We start from the raw sequence: 17,862 nt of genomic DNA on the forward strand, positions 1-17,862 counted from the left end.
CGTGGAGATTCATAATTTAATGATTCATTAATTATGACCATTTATTTATTCAGGGAGATATAAAAATAGTTCTGCAATATCTCTGTTGTGTAAACCCATTAGTCGTAATAGTTCAGGAAAATGTCAAAAAGAAAAAAATACAATCCTGATACTGTATTTACATTTACAGCACCGTTTATCTCGCTGTATTATATTTATTAACAGTATTGTATATCTTTACTGTAAAAATACAATAATTTTCACAATGCAACATTAATACTGTAATTTACAAAAATCAATAAAGGGTCAGGAAACACCAAAACACATTTTTTGAGCTGTTGACAGTCGTATATGTGTCCCACACTGCTAAAAACACTATTAGGACACGCATATAGTTCACTAAAAAGTGAAAATTGGTTATTTTTGCATTATTTAGAGCAAATTCATACTTCCGGTTTGAAACAAATTTTTAAAGCTGCGTCACGGCCATGAGATCTTAGCGTGTAGACCTGATGTCTGTACCTGGGAGTTCCTTATTACGTCTCTGAGTGTGCTGCATTAATGCATAAGTAATACTTGGTTTAAACCAATCAGCGCACTCTATTGTGCAACTTCATTAATATTCATTAATGTTACAGTGTTTAGACAGCAGGGAGATGACACGTTGTGTTGCCAAATCAAGCGTGCAGTGTTGGTTTTATAATTAGCTGCAGTGAAGGTTTTGTTTTCATTTTCCCTCTATGAGAGCGCAGCTGGACTGACATGTGGATTACAGTGCACGTGACGCTCGACAACAACACGTGTCTAAAGAAAGATTGTTTACCCGAGAGCTTTTCTCATCTGGAAATGGGGAGATCCGGAATTGCTGCTCGTCTCCTCTTAATAAAGTCGCGGCTCTAGTTCGTGTTGATTGTTCTGTCTCTACAGATTTGGTAAGAGAGCGACCAGTGGTCTTTGATTATTCTCATGGCAAAGTTAGTTCGTATTGAACTGACTATTACACCGAGTGTAAACATGTTAGCACCACAATTAAACTTACCATCGTGTAGAATTTTCACCGCAATTTGTGACAGGAATAACACACACGGCTTACTGATGCTACCTGCCGAGTGCATATAAGTTTCCGGGAAATGCAGAGGTTTTTTTTCTCTTATTCGCCGTGCGGTAACAAACATTGCATGAAAAATACACGCCTAGAGCAGTTCCTCGAATCAAATATCTTGTTTGACACGAGGGGCATGAATGAAATTCCTAAATGAAAGAGCCAAACTGCAGTTAAAGTCCACCATTTAATAATTTGTCAAATAATTCGATTACTGATGTCCATGTAAACACTTTCTCCCCTGTGTGTGTTTTGACTGTGAAAATCAGCACGTGCACAAACCAACACTCCCATTTTTATGCTAACTTTTTACAGACCCTCCCTCTTTTGCTCCTCCGACACTCCCCCCTAAACAGAGCTGGACACGCCCATTTTCCTGACTTCTTCCAAAGAGGTGTAAAAACACCCTGCTGAAACAAGGGAGTTTCATGGCCCTTTAAGAGTGTAGACGTAGGTTTAGTGGGTAAAACATATTGTTAGGTTAGTAAAAAAACAATAGAAGTCAATGACAACTCCCTGCAAAGATAGCTGTGTGTGTATGTATTTGCCACTCCCTTGTGAGTCTTATACTGTCGCTATATGTACTACAAAACATCTTCCTTATAGTTTCAGAAGCGTTAATATAATTCTAACAAATCTGAATGTGATTGAGGACTTGCATCTGAATAGACACGGGACGTGCTAATTGGTTGCCATAAAGTATTTGTCAGATAAATGAGAGCCAACAGTCTGCCCAGCTGGAGCGCCTGCCGACTGAGAAATGAGTGTTTGTTAGATCACACTGTGTTTGCTGGAACTGAAAGAGTCAGCAGAGATTAGTGTATAGTAGCAGTGTTTCCAATTATAGAAGATGCTTGATGTTGTTATAGTCGCACAATATATGAGTACTTATGTGGATGTAAAACCACAGTCCTCATTATTTCAAATTATATCAGAAATAATGATTGTGTGTTTGTTCCTCCGTTTTTAAAAATGGCCTTTTTGTTTCTTTAATGGGTAGGAAGTAGGCTACAACTAAACTCACATGATGTTGTGCTTAAAATTGTAGTGCTGTGAATTTTTTGGGCTGACATTTAGTATCATATTTGATTGCATTATTTTTTGTCCTCTCAATGAAAACAAAACTTGAAAAAACATCTTATTTTACATATCAGAATGATTTCAAAGGCATCATATGACACTGACTACTGGAGTATTAATGCTGAAACTGCAGCTTAAATCATGGGAATAAATAACATTTTAAAATATATTCGTTGAAAACGGTTACTTTAAAGGTGCAGTAGGTGATCTGCCAAAATGCTAACAGCTTAGCATATTATCTTTGGACGTCGGTAAGGGACTGTTTCAAAGCCACGCCTCCTGAAATTGTGGACATGCGGACCGAGACACGACATCAGACAACCCACTAGTTCATGTCTTTCACCAGTTGGAAGTGTAGTTAGTGTTTGGCCGGCGCGCTGCAGGAATAACACTTATTAAGCCACACTTATATACTATTTCAGAGCGAATATTCAGAGTAGCAGTGTAAACAGTATCGAGAGCGGGTCATTGTTCAAAAATGAGCCAATGTGAATATAGAAGCAACTTCAGCTCAGTAAAGCAGGCTAGGCGGAATAGTGCTATTTACTGAAGTTTTGTTGTTAAATAAAAACTAAAATATAAAAATCTCCATTATCGATGCTGTAAAAGGACCTTATGAAACTGAAAATAGTCACATCAGTCTTTCACCAAGAGATTTCAGTGGCTCAGCAACACTTCTGTACATATAACCCATTCACAACACAACACACTCTACATCAGCTCTGTGTGACTAAAATAGTTTTAAAACGTAACTACCTGTCTAAAAGAAATACCTCCGCCATGGTGTCATCCTTCCTCCAGCATGCAAAAGTAACACCAATATTGATTCAGGATTTTAAAAAATTTCAATTCAGCATTTTATTTTACCGTGACTGTAGCTATGTTTCCATCTGCAAATGCGGAATACTGGGTTATCGCATATAAGACACGTGAATAAAGCAGCGTTTCCATCCAATGAGTCAAAGCATACAAAATCGTCACTTCCTGATTAACTGGCGCCAAATATCAACAGTAAAAATGGAATTTGCTGCGGTAGGAGAAGCTGCGCCAATCTGTTCCTCATCTTATAAATGACTTGCGCCTCAGAAAGCAATCCTGACATGCAGTGAACGCGCGGTGGCATTTGAAGGTGTCAGACGCGGAGCACAGACGCTCTTGATTCTGGAGGTCATTAATAATATAATAACACTGATACTGAAACGGTAATCGTTTTATAATGACCAAAACAACATTTCAGATGTTCTGCAGTGTGCTCAGCCTGTTAGTTTGTCCATTCACACACATTTTTATCCTCACATGATCTCTAATAACTAAATCAAATGACCTTTTTTAATGCGCATGCTGGAGTTTGTGCAGTAAAAGTGTTCCCATAGTAGTTTATGTGCATTTTTTTCTTATTAAATAAAAAGTTTATCCTACTCAGTTATGCGCATAAGTTTTTTTTTATGCACATTTTCATAATTTATGGGCATCATGACGTTTCCATCAACCATAAAAATAGGTGGATGGAAACATAGCAAGAGACTGTCTCATGTGCACGTGTCATGAACGCGCGGCGCTCATGCAGGCGTGCACACGGTAATGGCAGATATGCGTGAAAAGATATGCGCAGAAGCCCAGATCTACATTGGTTGACAGACAGTTTAAGCTACTTATTGGAATTATGGGAGATGTTGACTCTATTTAATTGGATAAACAATTTTTAGTTTTATGCCTTACCCAAAATATAAAGATACATATATACACATTTAGATCATTTACTGTAGGTATTACTATTAGCAGTGTTGGGCAGTAGCGTCGCTACAAGTAGTGATGCTATTAGCTTAACTACATTTCTCAGTAGCTTGGCGGTAGCGTCGCTACTTTCTAAATCAAATAGCTTTTCAGTAGTGAAGCTATTTTATTAGCCAAGTAGCGCAGTAGCGTCCACACAAGCAACAATTACAGATCGCGGATCAATAAGTGACGGCACCGACATTCACGAAGCTGTGAGGCCGGTGTGTAGCCGGTGATAGTAAATCCATATGATGGCTAGAATAAGGAATTCTTCTTCTTCCTGTTTAACGGTGTTCAACAACAAACTTTTTTGGTGCGTTACAGCCACCTCTGGTTGGCGATGTCGCCAACCGAAACTTGCTTGATGGAAAGATGACTGAGGGAGAGGAGTTATTTCTGAAGCAGGATTCCTTGTGACCATACCTCGAGAGGAACATGTTAAAATGCAATAACTATATATATATATATATATATATATATATATATATATATATATATATATATATATATATATATATATATATATATATATATATACACAATTCCAAAAATTCCCTTTACTATAGTATTTTAAACGTGTAACACCTGGTTTTATTGGATTTTTTGTTTTAGCTGTTATACTATAATTCTGTTTAGTACAGCATACTATTTACAGTAAATGACTGACCTGAACTATTATGCCTCATATGTTTCATTGACAGTTTTATTGATCACTAAGATATGATTGACTTGGATTTAAGTTGCTTCGATTTCAAAATAAAAATTGCAAAAATAGCTTGGATGTAGCTAAGCTACATTTGCCTTGTAGCTTTTAGCTTAGCTTGCTACATTTCCCAGGGGGTAGCTTTTAGTTAAGCTACATTTTAAGTAGAGCAGCTAATAGCTTAGCTCACTACATTTGTCAAGTAGCTTGCCCAACACCGACTATTAGACTGTGAAGAGACTTTCAACCAGCACAACAACAAATGTTTCTGAAGACAATCCCCTACTGCACCATTATTTGATATATTTTTGATCTAAGAAATGCAGCATTAGAGCTTTATTTTTGGTATTTTTGCTTTTAATGTGATAGGACCATAGACTGTAAAAGATATGGACGTATTATCAGTGACATCACCATTAGAAACTATCAGTATGCTTCATAAATCAGCATAACAAGTTCTAAAATCAATGGAAGTGAATGAAACCGGAAGCCTTGCGACTCCCACGGCTTTATTTCTGCTTTTAGGTGAAAGAATAAGGTCAATAGAAACATACGCAGATATGCAGGATTGTTCCTTCAGCATTCTTGTAGCATTCTTTAACAGGGTCGTCCAGCATTTTCCTTCAAACTGACTACATCCATAAGCACAAGCTATTCTTTGCAAATCTTGTTCATGAATTTACCCTTTGGTTTGTACACTGAAAAGCAGCATAGCAGAGCTTTGGCTCTGTTGTTCCTCCAGACCTCCTGCAGTTTATCGTATCATGTTCTGCAGACCTGGCGAGTTTAGGATGCTGATGAGCTTCATAATCACAGCAGAACTGAGCCTGACACCTCAACAGCATTTCAGCTCTCCTCGTCTCCTATGCTGCTCCCTGGTGAGCAATTACAGGACAGCAGGGACCTCCACACACACTCTTGATCCAGCTTCTCTGTATTCCCACACAACACCACTTCCATTACTGAAGGAGTGAGTGAAAGAGAATGCTCTATCAGAGTATCTGCCAGCCGAGCGATCCATCATTTATAGTGATGGAGACAGGTGTGTTTTTCTCATGTTTTGTCCTCTACAGTTTGAACACTTCCCCCCTGCTACTGTTCACGTTTGCCCTGCTGACACCCTCTCTGGCCTATCCTTCACTTTGGATTTTTTTTTTTCCACCACAAACTGCAGTTAGCAGTTCCATCATTCTGTTGATTTGTCGTTTTTTTCCCTCCCTTCTCCTTCTGTTCCTTTCTCTAGTTACTTTTAAAATGTTTGTGTTTAACCTGGGCGAAACAGTGGTGCAGTAGGTAGGGCTGTTGCCTCACAGCAAGAAGGTCGCTGGTTCGATCCTCGGCTCAGTTGGCATCTCTGTGTGGAGTTTGCATGTTCTCCCAGCGTTCGTGTGAGTTTCCTCCGGGTGCTCCGGTTTCCCCCACAGTCCAAAGACATGTGGTAAGGTGAATTGGGTAGGCTAAATTGTCCGTAGTGTATGAGTGCGTGTGTGTGGATGTTTCCCAGAGATGGGTTGCGGCTGGAAGGGCATCCGCTGCGTAAAAACTTGCTGGATAAGTTGGCGGTTCATTCTGCTGTGGCGACCCCAGATTAATAAAGGGACTAAGCCGACAAGAAACTGAATGAATGTTTACCCTGTATTTACACAACAAAATATATCCATAAAAAAGCTTCTAGACAAAATTTTAACTTTAAGGGGCACCTATTTTACACATTTTTCAAGGGTTGGGTCTTTTGTGTCTCCAGAATGTGTCTGTACAGTTTCATCTCAAAACACCCATCAGATTATTTATTATATCTTTCAGAATATTGGGATTTTCTGCTCTGAACACAACGTAGCTGTTTTTGTTGCCTGTGCCTTTAATGCTAGCTCACCATGCCCACTGTTCCCACGTTCCTGTCAAAGTGTGCCTCAATCTCTGCCTCGGCTGCGTCAGATAAACAGCACAGTGACAGACATGAAGGAAGCAGAAAGCAGATCTTGCGTATCGTTTGTGAGAAATACTACAGTAAGAACTGTCCCAATGATTATTTGATGTATTTGTTGTGAAGTTAATTCAAGCCTTTCGATGAGTCACACACAATGCACTTTATGCACTTTATTTTTGTGGCCCTTCCAGCCACAACCCAACACTGGGAAACACCCATACACACTCATTCGCACACATACACTACGGCCAATTTAGCTTATTCAATTCCCCTATGTGGGGGAAAACAGAGCATCCAGAGGAAATCCACGCAAACACGGGTAGAACATGCAAACTCCACACAGAAATGCCAACTGACCATGCAGGCAGGGTTTGAACCAGCGACCTTCTGCCTGTGAGGCGATTGTGCTACCCTCTGCGCCACCATGTTGCAACCCCCCCCACCCCCAATTCACAATCTATCCATCTTAAATAGTATTTGAAATTAGAATTATGGAGGGCACTAGCGAGCACCACATGGAATAGACATGTTTTTTGTGCTCTTCGGTTCTCGTGATTATTTCTTATTTTAACCAATTATTTTATAGTTTAATTTTGCTCATAATCGCCCTTTACGGTCACAGACTGCAAATCAAAAAAAGTAGACGAACCTGTGGAAGATGTAGGAGAACAAGGCACCTGTAAGTTAGATGACCAACTGTTGCCAACTCTACAGATCCTGTGAATCTTGCTGACATTATGGAGGCCATTAAATCAATGAATGGCTCTATGAATGAAAAATTTGACTCTTTGGAATCTACACTGTCTCAGACGTTGGCCACGCTGTCTGAAGTTACTTCACGGGTAACGGTGCTTGAAAGAGTAAGTGCAGAGTACGAGGGCCGTATCTCCGAACTTGAGGCTCATTGTCGCGACTGGTTCGAAACATGCAAATCCCTCACATCTAAATTAGATGATCTTGAAGGCCGTTCACGACGACAAAACATTAAGATCATCGGTCTGCCCGAAAAGGTGGAGGAAAAAAGAATTACGTCCCAAACTATGTTGAAAAGAGTAAAAAGATTCCAGGATGGTTTACTATTTACAAGAAAAATTCGAATCGTAGAAGCATTCGTACTCTAACCGCTAATATTGCCCGCAATACACTGCACGCTGAACGTGAAATTGATTAGAACTACAAACGCGGGTGAAGAGTGTGAGCAAACTACAAACATGGGGGCATGGGAGACCAACCGTTAAGTAGAGAGGCTTCAGTAAAGTTGTTTGAAAGACTTAATCAATGTCCAGCAAATTGGAACATATTCAAATCGCCTTTATACTGGAACATATTTAAATCCATGTTATATTTCACCTGCAACAACAATGATGCTCTATTAACATTTGTGTGGACATTAACTTCTGAATGCATAATTACCCAAAGCCCTAAGGAGATTTCTCTGCATGAAAGACTCGCAACTGCTGCTTCTCCAATAAGGCAGGGATTAAATATGGAAGATGTGTCGAGATGATTGACCGGGGACGTGACTAGCAACATAGTGATCTGTTAACGAGGAAGTAGGCCCTAAAGCTGGCATACTGTTCTGTTGCACACTCAAAAGTATATACCTTTGCTTCCAAAAAAATGCATACTTTTAGGGCGTAGTATGTACGTGAATTGGGACGCAGCAATTCTATTAACTAGGTCTATGGTAGCATTTTTACAGATAATATCACGGCCATTTTTTACAGTGTTATTTTTTTCTCAGGTCTGCCTTATGTTTTTACTTTTCTTTCATTTTTTTCTGCATCTATTTCCACCCCTCTCTCCCATCTTTACCTCTATCTATCTCACAGAATTCCGCCTGGAGGAAGAAGTGTCTCATTTTCTCTCATTTTTTAATAAAAGTGAGGATGTATTTTTGGAAAATATGAAATATTAATTCATGATGTGTATTAATAATGCATTATTAATATCCTGTGATGGCAAGAGGTCTTCTGTGGAAATTTATCAATTTACCTGGATTATTTTAGGTTATGTCCTGAAGGCGGCGGGATCAGTGGAACACCTTTCACAGGATGACATATGCCATGTTCTTTTTATAAATATTTGGTTAATTAATGACACCATCTCTAGCTGTAAATGTAGGAGAAAAAGGGACAAATGGGATGCATTTATGATACACTATTTAAAGCCTAAAGGCTTTTTTTGCCTCTATGATTTCATGAAGAATGTTTCCTATCCATGGAATCTGTCTATTGGACAACATATTCTATATAGAGTAAAAGCAGGGGAAGCCAGAGTGGTTATTTTATATGATAGCAGCTTTTTAAAAATATTTGACTCATAAATTGTCAGTTACCAGAAATTGGAGGTTCATATGTAAAATGTATGGCATTGGTGGATGGCAAAGCACACAGTTCTGAATTAGGCTTTGAATAAAAATACAAATGCTTTTAATAATTTTAAGAAGTCCAAAAATACTCAAATGTAATGAAATATTAGAAACATTGTCATTTGATATTTAAATATTATTAGAAAGTCAAAAAATAAATTGGTTGTAGATATTAGACCTCTTTAATTATAGCAAACTATTGATCATTCAATTATCAGCATATATTTTACACCGCGGATGCCTTTCCAGCTGCAACCCAGTTCTAGGAAACATAGCGAACTCAGCAAAATCCATTTTTATTGTTTTAATGCAAAACTTGTTGAGAGACCCGATTGTTTTTGTTTATAAAAATCATTTCGAATGAGTGAAGTGGTTCTGCATCACCTAATTTATCCATTTTGCATTCAAATGATGCCTGACCATTACTTCTAAGCCAGTGATGCTTTTGGTCTTTTAAAGAAATTGTTGATCTAAATAAAATAATTCTGTCACTATTTACTCATTCTCAAAGCATTCCAAAACTTGTATGCGTTTCTTTGTTCTGTGAAATACATGTACAAACAATGTTGAATCCAGTTGACTTTTATTGCAGGAACAAAAAACAGAGACTTTCTGTTTGCATGCAACCAGGCTTAGAACTACAGGAGGGTAAATTACATCAGAACTGCCCCAGCAGGCACACAACATCATAAGACATTTAATATTAAGTTAGATTTAGGTTGTGACATCAGGTGACCACAATTCAATAGCCATTGTCTAAAGACAACATTATTTTGACATCCAAACCCAACGTCAAATGACATTGATATTTGGTTGATTTTAGGTTGATTTTAGGTTGTGTTGGAAAGTGACCCAAATCCAACGTAAAGCCAACATCTTCAACTAACATCATATTGACGTCAAATACTGACATTTATTCGTCACATATGGCAACCAAAATCCAACGCTTGATAGACGTCATCGTGGTAACCTCCACACAACGTCAAGCTGGAACTCATTAGACAATCATTAGACGTTAATATTTGATTTTAGCCTGGACATTGCCAGCACCAACCTGATTTCACAAAGTAGGATATGTTCCTGGATTAACATCTATGCTGATCCTGGAACAACTTTCCAATCAGCCAATCAGGATTAAGCGATAAGTTTACCGTTTATGTTTAGGCTTACGCTTTATGCACTTCTACATTATTGTTATTCAACTTTATACCCCTCTGATTTTGGGAAGAATTTACAGTTACAGTTGGGTTTAGGGGTAGGGTATAGGTATGGATTACATTTTGAACAAAAAAGATGTAGTTCTAGAATCAACATAGATGTTATTCCAGGATTGCATCGTACTTGGCAAAATTATGACATGTGCAATCATGTTGGCGCTCACGTTTTCGACCCCTTTTTGTGCATATGCCATTATTTATAAATGAAAGCCCAGGTCATCAGGATGCATGTTTACTACAGGTAGTAATACATATTGTTATTAAAGTCAGAAGTGCAACACCCAAGTGCCGTGTCCCCCATAGTAAACATGCACCCAAATCCAACCCAGGCTCATAGTGGAAACGTAGCCCTACGGACGTTTCTGGAGGCCGTGAAATGAGTCCCGGGAGGAACGTATTGGGGCAGTTTTTGTTTTTGCGAATCCGCAAGAGGCTGCTGTGCCTCGTCTCGAACGCCTCTCGGGAGTGTGCGCCGTTCGCGCCCGTGCTGTTCTCGCGTGAAAAGCCGCCGGAGGCCGCTGTCAAGCGACCATCTGTCCGACTGATCGAATGAATGAATGACTGACTGAATGACTGACTATATGATCGACTGGGTGGCCCACCCTCCTCCTCCTCCTTCCCTAAAACCAAGCGACGATTTACAAAAGCCGTCCAGAAAAGAAAAGCAAAAGCCCTCGTCCGATTTTGACCGGGTTTTTGGATTTCACCGCATTCTCGCACCATCACAAACTCGTTCGCTTTTATTTTTTGGATTCTGTTTTTCATCTTCCCTGATTTCTGGAACTGCTCTTCCCCGCACTCGGACACGGTTGTCGCCGCGGGTGGCTCCTCCTCCTCTGCCAACGTAGCACTACGAGCTAAGCGGACAAACTGGTTGTGGCGGGAAAGCCCTCCACACGGAGGTGAGCCGTCACTGCCGGCGAGCACAAAGAAGAGGAGTGGCATAACAACACCCCGTAGCGTTCGCTCAAAAAAATTAAATGCGGCCATAGGTACCTCCGGCGACATAAATCGCGGTCTCCAGAAACGTCCGTGGGGCTAAGTTTTCAGAATGAGCTTGGGTTGCCCAAATCTGATGCAGAGGACATAATCAAAAATGTTTTTGGTGCACAAAAGTTTTCTCGGAGCTTCCTATGATTACATTTAAACCACTGAAGTCACATGTTTTGACAAATTATTTGACTCCTTTTCTGGACTTTAAACGTCTCTATCCACCTATGGAAGATGAGGGAGCTCGAATTTAATCTTAAAGATCTTCATTTGAGTTCTGAAGACGAATCTCAGGAACAACACGAGGGTGAGTAACTAATAACAAAGATTTTATTTTTGGTTTAACTAACTGTTTAAATAAGCATAACACAGACACTTTCCCCCTTTTGTAAAACATCATCATAAACACCTGTTTTATTTGAAATATTGTTTATAATATGGTACATTTTAAAAGAATTCCTGTCATCCCCAGCAATGTGAGTTTAAAAGGATAAAAAGAGCATTCCATCAGAGCCTTCTGCCTGAAGTGCTTATTTGAATGCCTGTATAAACGTGTGGGAATAAATAGGTTCACATGTCTTTGTTGCAGTTGACAAGCACCAAAGGGACCACTCAGAGACAAGTCTTTCTGGAGGGAGCGCAGAGAGTCTGGCTTTAGTTACAGTTGGAGAGAACGATGAGCGGAGAGTGAGTGAGAGAGCAAGAGGGAGGGAGAAAAGAGGCTGAAGTGCTGAGAGGAAAAGAGAAAGGATGAATGGAACAGGACCACATGTTGGGTCGCATCATCAGTGGCTCATTTCTACAGCTTTGGTGTTTCTAGAAACAGCGAACCTCTTCTGGATTACCAGGTAATGTTCATGAACACCCCATAAACATGGTTTGGTGTTTTACCCCGTTAAATCAGTCTTGCTTCTGAATAATCTAGTGTGATATTTTGGAAAGAAACTGCGTGTTTTGTGTGTCGGGGATGTTTTGCTTCAACCAGGACAGCAATGTTGCATCAAGTCTCTCATGTGTTGTTCATTTTTCTCCCTCATTGAAAATGCAGCGGCAAAACTGTCTCTTCTGTTCTGAATCGCAATCCATCTGAACATTGTCTGCGGAGGAGAGGAGGTAAACATGTTTTCACTCTCACACTGGTACATTTTGGACTTGGAGATCAATGGAACGCTTCAAATGGAGAGTCGCTTCCTTGACTTAATGGATGAATAAATTGCTCTTTAATGGCCCTGAATGGGACGGCTGCTGAACTCAGGTCCTTAGGGATTTCTGCGGAGATTTCCAAAGACACCAGCATGGAGCAGAAGGTGTCTTTGGGTAATGCAGTTCTCAATAACTCTATGGATTGCAATGGGAGCGAAGAGAGAAACCGGTCGGAGTTTTCGTCCTCTGATTATGTCCAGAAGAACTGGGTGGCACTTTTGATTTCGCTGGTCATAATCATCACCGTGACGGGCAACATCCTGGTCATCATGGCGGTGAGTTTGGAGAGGAAGTTACAGAACGCCACCAACTACTTCTTGAGGTCTTTGGCCATTACAGACATGCTTTTGGGAATCCTTGTTATGCCGGTAGCAATGGTGACAATCCTCTACGGTGAGTTTCTTTACATTTTTACGTATGTTTTCAATCATGCATGAGTTCTCTGTATGAAAGAGACAAGGCATTTCATCAAAATAACTGTAAACTTTTGAAAGTACAGCCTCAATAATCATTTTACTACTTGAAATAAATGTTAGAGGGGCGTCACGGTGGCACAGTGGGTAGCACAATCACCTCACAGCAAGAAGGTCACTGGTTTGAGCCTTGGCTGGGTCAGTTGGCATTTCTGTGTGGAGTTTGCATGTTCTCCAAGTGTTCGGGTGGGTTTCCTCTGGGTGCTCTGGTTTCCCCCACAAGTCCAAAGACATGCAGTACAGGTGAATTGGGTAGGCTAAATTGTCTGTGGTGTATGAGTGTGAATGAGTGTGTATGGATGTTTCCCAGTGATGGGTTGCAGCTGGAAGGGCATCTGCTGCGTAAAACATATGTTGGATAAGTTGGTGGTTCATTCCACTGTGGCAACTCCAGATTAATAAAAAGGCTAAACCGAAAAGAAAATGAATACAAGTTAGATGAAAACGTTTTGATGCCAGGCCATTTTTTTTTCAAGTTTTAGTAATTTGGTTTAGTTTTTTTGGAATTCTGTTTTAGTTTTTAGTGTGTCTGTAAAGTTTTTTTAGTTTAGTTATTTTAGTTTAATTTAAAGTTAATTTAAATGAGTAGTAGCAACAAATATTAGTTATGTAGCTATGTTTATAGAAAATAACTTCCTTATTATATACAGAGTTCCCACTTCAAGCCAAATATCAAATTCCCTGACTTTCACTGACTAAAAAGCTAAACTTTAATTGCATCTAGTGAAACAGACCTCTTTTGCGCTTATATTAATAGTATACAGTAATATTAAAGTAATATTAAAATAATAACATAACATTGAAATAGTTTTAGCTTGAATATCATTTTCAAGACGTTAATAGCCGTTATGAGAACATCAATGGATGTGTTACTTATTGTTTTTATGGCTGCAATGAGCTCCCTCTCTCATATTTGATAGCTTGACAGCAGTTTTATATACTCTACATTTAGCCTTTCTGTTATAATATTTAACATTTATATAGTTAAAAAGTAGTGTGGTGACGGTATTTGACTGAAGTGACCGCCAGTTGATGAGGATGAAAGGAATAAAAATGGTGCTGAAAAATAGCCTAGCCATAACAATATGAAACTGCAAATATAAAAATACAATATAGGAAAAGTTATGTTTTGATGAATGGAAAAAATAAATAAATCCACAAACAAAAATCTCTGATATTACATTAACTTTAAAAAATAAATCAAATAGATAAATACATAAATAAATAAAATAAAAAAAATACTGTATATATATATATATATATATATATATATATATATATATATATATATATATATATGTGTGTGTGTGTGTGTGTGTGTGTGTGTGTGTGTGTGTGTGTTTGTGTGTTGTAAGTATTTTTTTTTTCATAAAATATATAAATGGTGCCATTTTTTCAGACATGTTAACGATCTTTTGTTTTGAAAACACAATGTGAATGCTTTAATTAAAAGTTAAGAAATTAGCATTTGGTCAAACAACACTGTAAATAATGGTGGTGATAATAATGATAGATAGTAAAAAATCCATTACCTTGTTAACAGTAAGTTTCCTTAATATACATTAGAATTATTAGCGCTCCTTGTTTATTTTTTTTTTACCCAATTTCTGTTTAACAGAGAGAAGATTTTTTCAGCACATTTTTAAACATAATAGTTTTAATAACTCATTTCTAATAACGGATTTATTTTATCTTTGCCATGATGACAGTAAATATTATTTGACTAGATATTTTTCAAGACACTTCTATACAGCTTGAAGTGACATTTAAAGGCTTAACTGGGTTAATCAGGTTAACTAGGCAGGCTGGGGTAGTTAACGATGGTTTGTTCTGTAGATTTTCTAAAACAATATATAGCTTAAAGGGGCTAATAGTTTTGACCTTAAAATTGTGTTGAAAAAATTGAAACTGCTTTTATTCTGCCTGAAATAAAATAATTAAGACTTACTCCAGAAGAAAAAATATTATCAGACATACTGTGAAAATTTCCTTGCTCGGTTAAATGACGTTACGTACGTTGGGGTACAACTTCTATATGACGTCATGTTGACGTCCAGTGCCTACAGAGAAACGATACGATGTGTAGTTGTTAGTACTTCAAAACACTGGTGTTTAACACTATAAATGAATGAAATATGGTAGTTTACCATCCATTTTTTTACGGTATTTTCAACAGCTAAAAAACTGTAAAAATTACTATATATTTTACAGATTTTTTTTACACTGTGATTTTTTTCAAAACAAATAAAACTGTATTATTCTGAACTCTTGTAATTTTCTGGAGGGGAAAGAGACTCTAAATTACAGTATGTTTTTAGAAAATTCGACTTTTTATAAGACTTAAAAACAAAAAAACATATATTAATTTTTACGCAAAACCCATACCTAATAAATCCAGTCAACCCTGAGAATATTCAAATGACCTCTTATTGCTCTTCAAAGATGTACACAGTATGGGCACACACACACACACACACACACACACACACACACACACACACACACACACACACACACACACACACACACACACACACACACAATGCTTGTCATCAAAAAACAAACAAAAAAGTATGTTTTAAAGTAAAATACTATTAAAACTTACTAGTGTTTTTTTCAGAACACCTGTAACCATTTGCTTCCATTGTATTACTGTCTTTGTTTCTTTTCTTTCTTAACAAATGGAGTCACAAAGCATTGTCACAATGAAACGGCCATAACGATGTGCCATCTACCAACACATCGTGTTATTGTTTGCGCTTCTCAACAATGTGCCACAGACACCGTGAAGTTGTTTGGAAGCCGGAATATGAAAAAGATTTTTATTAACATTTTGAGTGTTTTTCTTCCAGATCAAAGGTGTAAACCCCAAACGTTCTCATCTTATAACACGTGTACCTTTGGAAAGTAAAATAAATGTCTCTTTAGAACAATAATTGTAAGCCTCCATACATTTCGCTGGAAGGTGATTTATTTCAGCGTGTAATGAGTGTGTGTCGGACCGTCTGGTGTGTCCTAAATTAGCTGCTTGTATTCACGCATGGGGAGAGAAATCCCTCTTCCTACTCCTTCCAGCGCTTTGATGAGGAATTAATTATGCAGTAACGATGCTCCGCTTTGGTGTGTGTGTGTGTGTGTGTGTGTGTGTTTGTGCAGCAAAAATTGTTATGCTTCCCATTTGATGTCCTGAAACTTTGACTAAAGAGGGTAAAAGAGGATAAAACATGTCACTTGTTCAGTCAGACGAATGTGTTTTTTCTGACTTATGACAGCTGGCCCTCGGTGAAATGATGTACAGACAGATTTACGATAACACACTGCTAAATTATTTATTTTCCGTCTTTTATTGGTTGAGTTTATCATTAGTAGATCTGCATTTTAAATAGGCTAAATAAAGTCTGACTGAAAGCACAACACATTGTTTCTACTGTAAATAAAACCTGCAAACACGAAATGCAAAACTTAGTCCGAGTGGCCAGTGTAGGGTCCAGCCAGTTGGTCCAATGACGGTATCCAATGGTGGATGAAGGTTCACTGCATGTTCGGTCTTTCCAGTGCACAATGTTGATTTATATTAAACTTAACTCATATCTGACTCCAATTTTAGTATGAGATGGTTTAGAATATTAATATGTTTATCCTCGTTTTATCTGACCCCAATTATAAAACATTGAGAAGGTTATTTTATTTCCGTTCACATTAATTTAGATTATGATTGAATATTCTCTTCGGTTCATCATTTTATGTTATTCTCGTTCATTGGGATCTCTATAACATCCTGAATCTTGTACCGGCCGAGTATACAATTTCTTAAGCACAAGCATGTCAGTCTTGGTCACTAAACAGTTTTGAACGCTATCCTAAAAAGGCAGAACCCTACTTACTCAGATTAGGATATTTTTTATGCGGTCCCCATAGGTCTGCTACCTCCTAAATCAGACAGAGCTATTTAGTCATATAACGATCATTACTATAGAATTAAGCAGACTAGTCGTACTCAAACTAGTAGTAACTTTGAATAATCACTATACTATCTAAATAGTATTAAAAGTTTATCGGGTGAAGGACTATCCCCTTAGATATCCTTTTACAGCCTAAGTATACATGAATAAATGCCAATTTGTTAGTCGGAGCTCTAGAGACATCGTGTAACGTGCCGCAATGCTCCGTCTACCGTGTTCTAGTCCGCTACTAACCTGAACAGGGGCTTGTGGTGCTATGAAATTACCACAATCTACTAAAGATAATAACACGAACTCTGTTTGAATCATTCAAAACATAACAATTTATTAGTCAGGTAAATGTATTATGCCAATTCAATCAGTCAATTCATAAACGATCAATACAAAACATCAAATTATCAAAGATAAATCCAAGATGAAAAAGATGCATTCCTGACTTTGAAATATACATAACATGGAACAAGCCATGTTATGGGCTGATCTGGTTAGGCAGAATCGCCCTGAGCTTTTCTTAGGCCTTACCTTAAATAATCCAAGAATTCCCTCAAGGAAGGGGGTGTGAATGTATAACAAAAGGCATTCACACTCAGTGTCACACCCCTCACAGTGGTTCAAAAGATGCCTGAAGTTATATATTTATTGTTCTGATTATGTCTATTTCTGAGAGAATGAGACCATTGTACCATGTACCAATCGCACTGAGACATTTCAAATGATATCAAACATGATAGTTAAAGTCAGTTTGGTTAATTCTAGAACATTCAAACATTGAAATGACCATATGTGTGAGTTAGGGGGATGAAGCAGACTCAGATGCAAATGCAGCAGGAACTGGTTTTTCCCGCATTCCCCTTGCTGAGTTGTGAAGTTACCAGTCTCTGTTTTCAGCTCATGTTTTGAATTGTCAAAGATATCAGAATATTTGCAATATTTCAATTCTTACACCAGAAAATATCTACATCTAAGTCTTTTGCCCCCTGAAACAGGTTATTCCCTCATGTGTGATGTAATGTTGTTACATAAGAAGGGTAATTGAATTTATATAGCCCTCGTGAAAGTGTGGTTGTGTTCAGGGAGGC

General features: G+C 38.1%; 1 protein-coding gene and 1 long non-coding RNA gene across 4 annotated transcripts in view; one reads left to right on the forward strand and one right to left on the reverse strand.

Moving 5' to 3' along the window:
* Window positions 1–17,862, reverse strand: part of LOC147843375 (uncharacterized) — a 704,457-nt gene that overhangs the window by 252,151 nt on the left and 434,444 nt on the right. The gene's annotated exons all lie outside the window — the stretch shown is intronic.
* The window catches only part of htr2ab (5-hydroxytryptamine (serotonin) receptor 2A, genome duplicate b), a 30,579-nt gene that overhangs the window by 5,732 nt on the left and 6,985 nt on the right, over window positions 1–17,862 (forward strand). The window contains exons 1-3 of one of the 3 annotated variants that reach the window (XM_087256811.1): window positions 9,564–11,452; window positions 11,735–11,993; window positions 12,194–12,741. In XM_087256811.1, coding sequence (XP_087112937.1) covers window positions 12,369–12,741 — 373 coding nt within the window. In that variant the 5' untranslated portion in view covers window positions 9,564–11,452; window positions 11,735–11,993; window positions 12,194–12,368. Of the gene's footprint in view, window positions 1–8,072; window positions 11,994–12,193; window positions 12,742–17,862 lie in introns of those variants that run through there. The other 2 variants (XM_087256812.1, XM_087256810.1) reach the window with 2 other exon arrangements.

Source organism: Danio rerio, chromosome 6 (assembly GCF_052040795.2).
Source record: "Danio rerio strain M-AB ecotype USA chromosome 6, GRCz13ab, whole genome shotgun sequence".
In the NCBI taxonomy this organism is placed as follows: domain Eukaryota; kingdom Metazoa; phylum Chordata; class Actinopteri; order Cypriniformes; family Danionidae; genus Danio; species Danio rerio.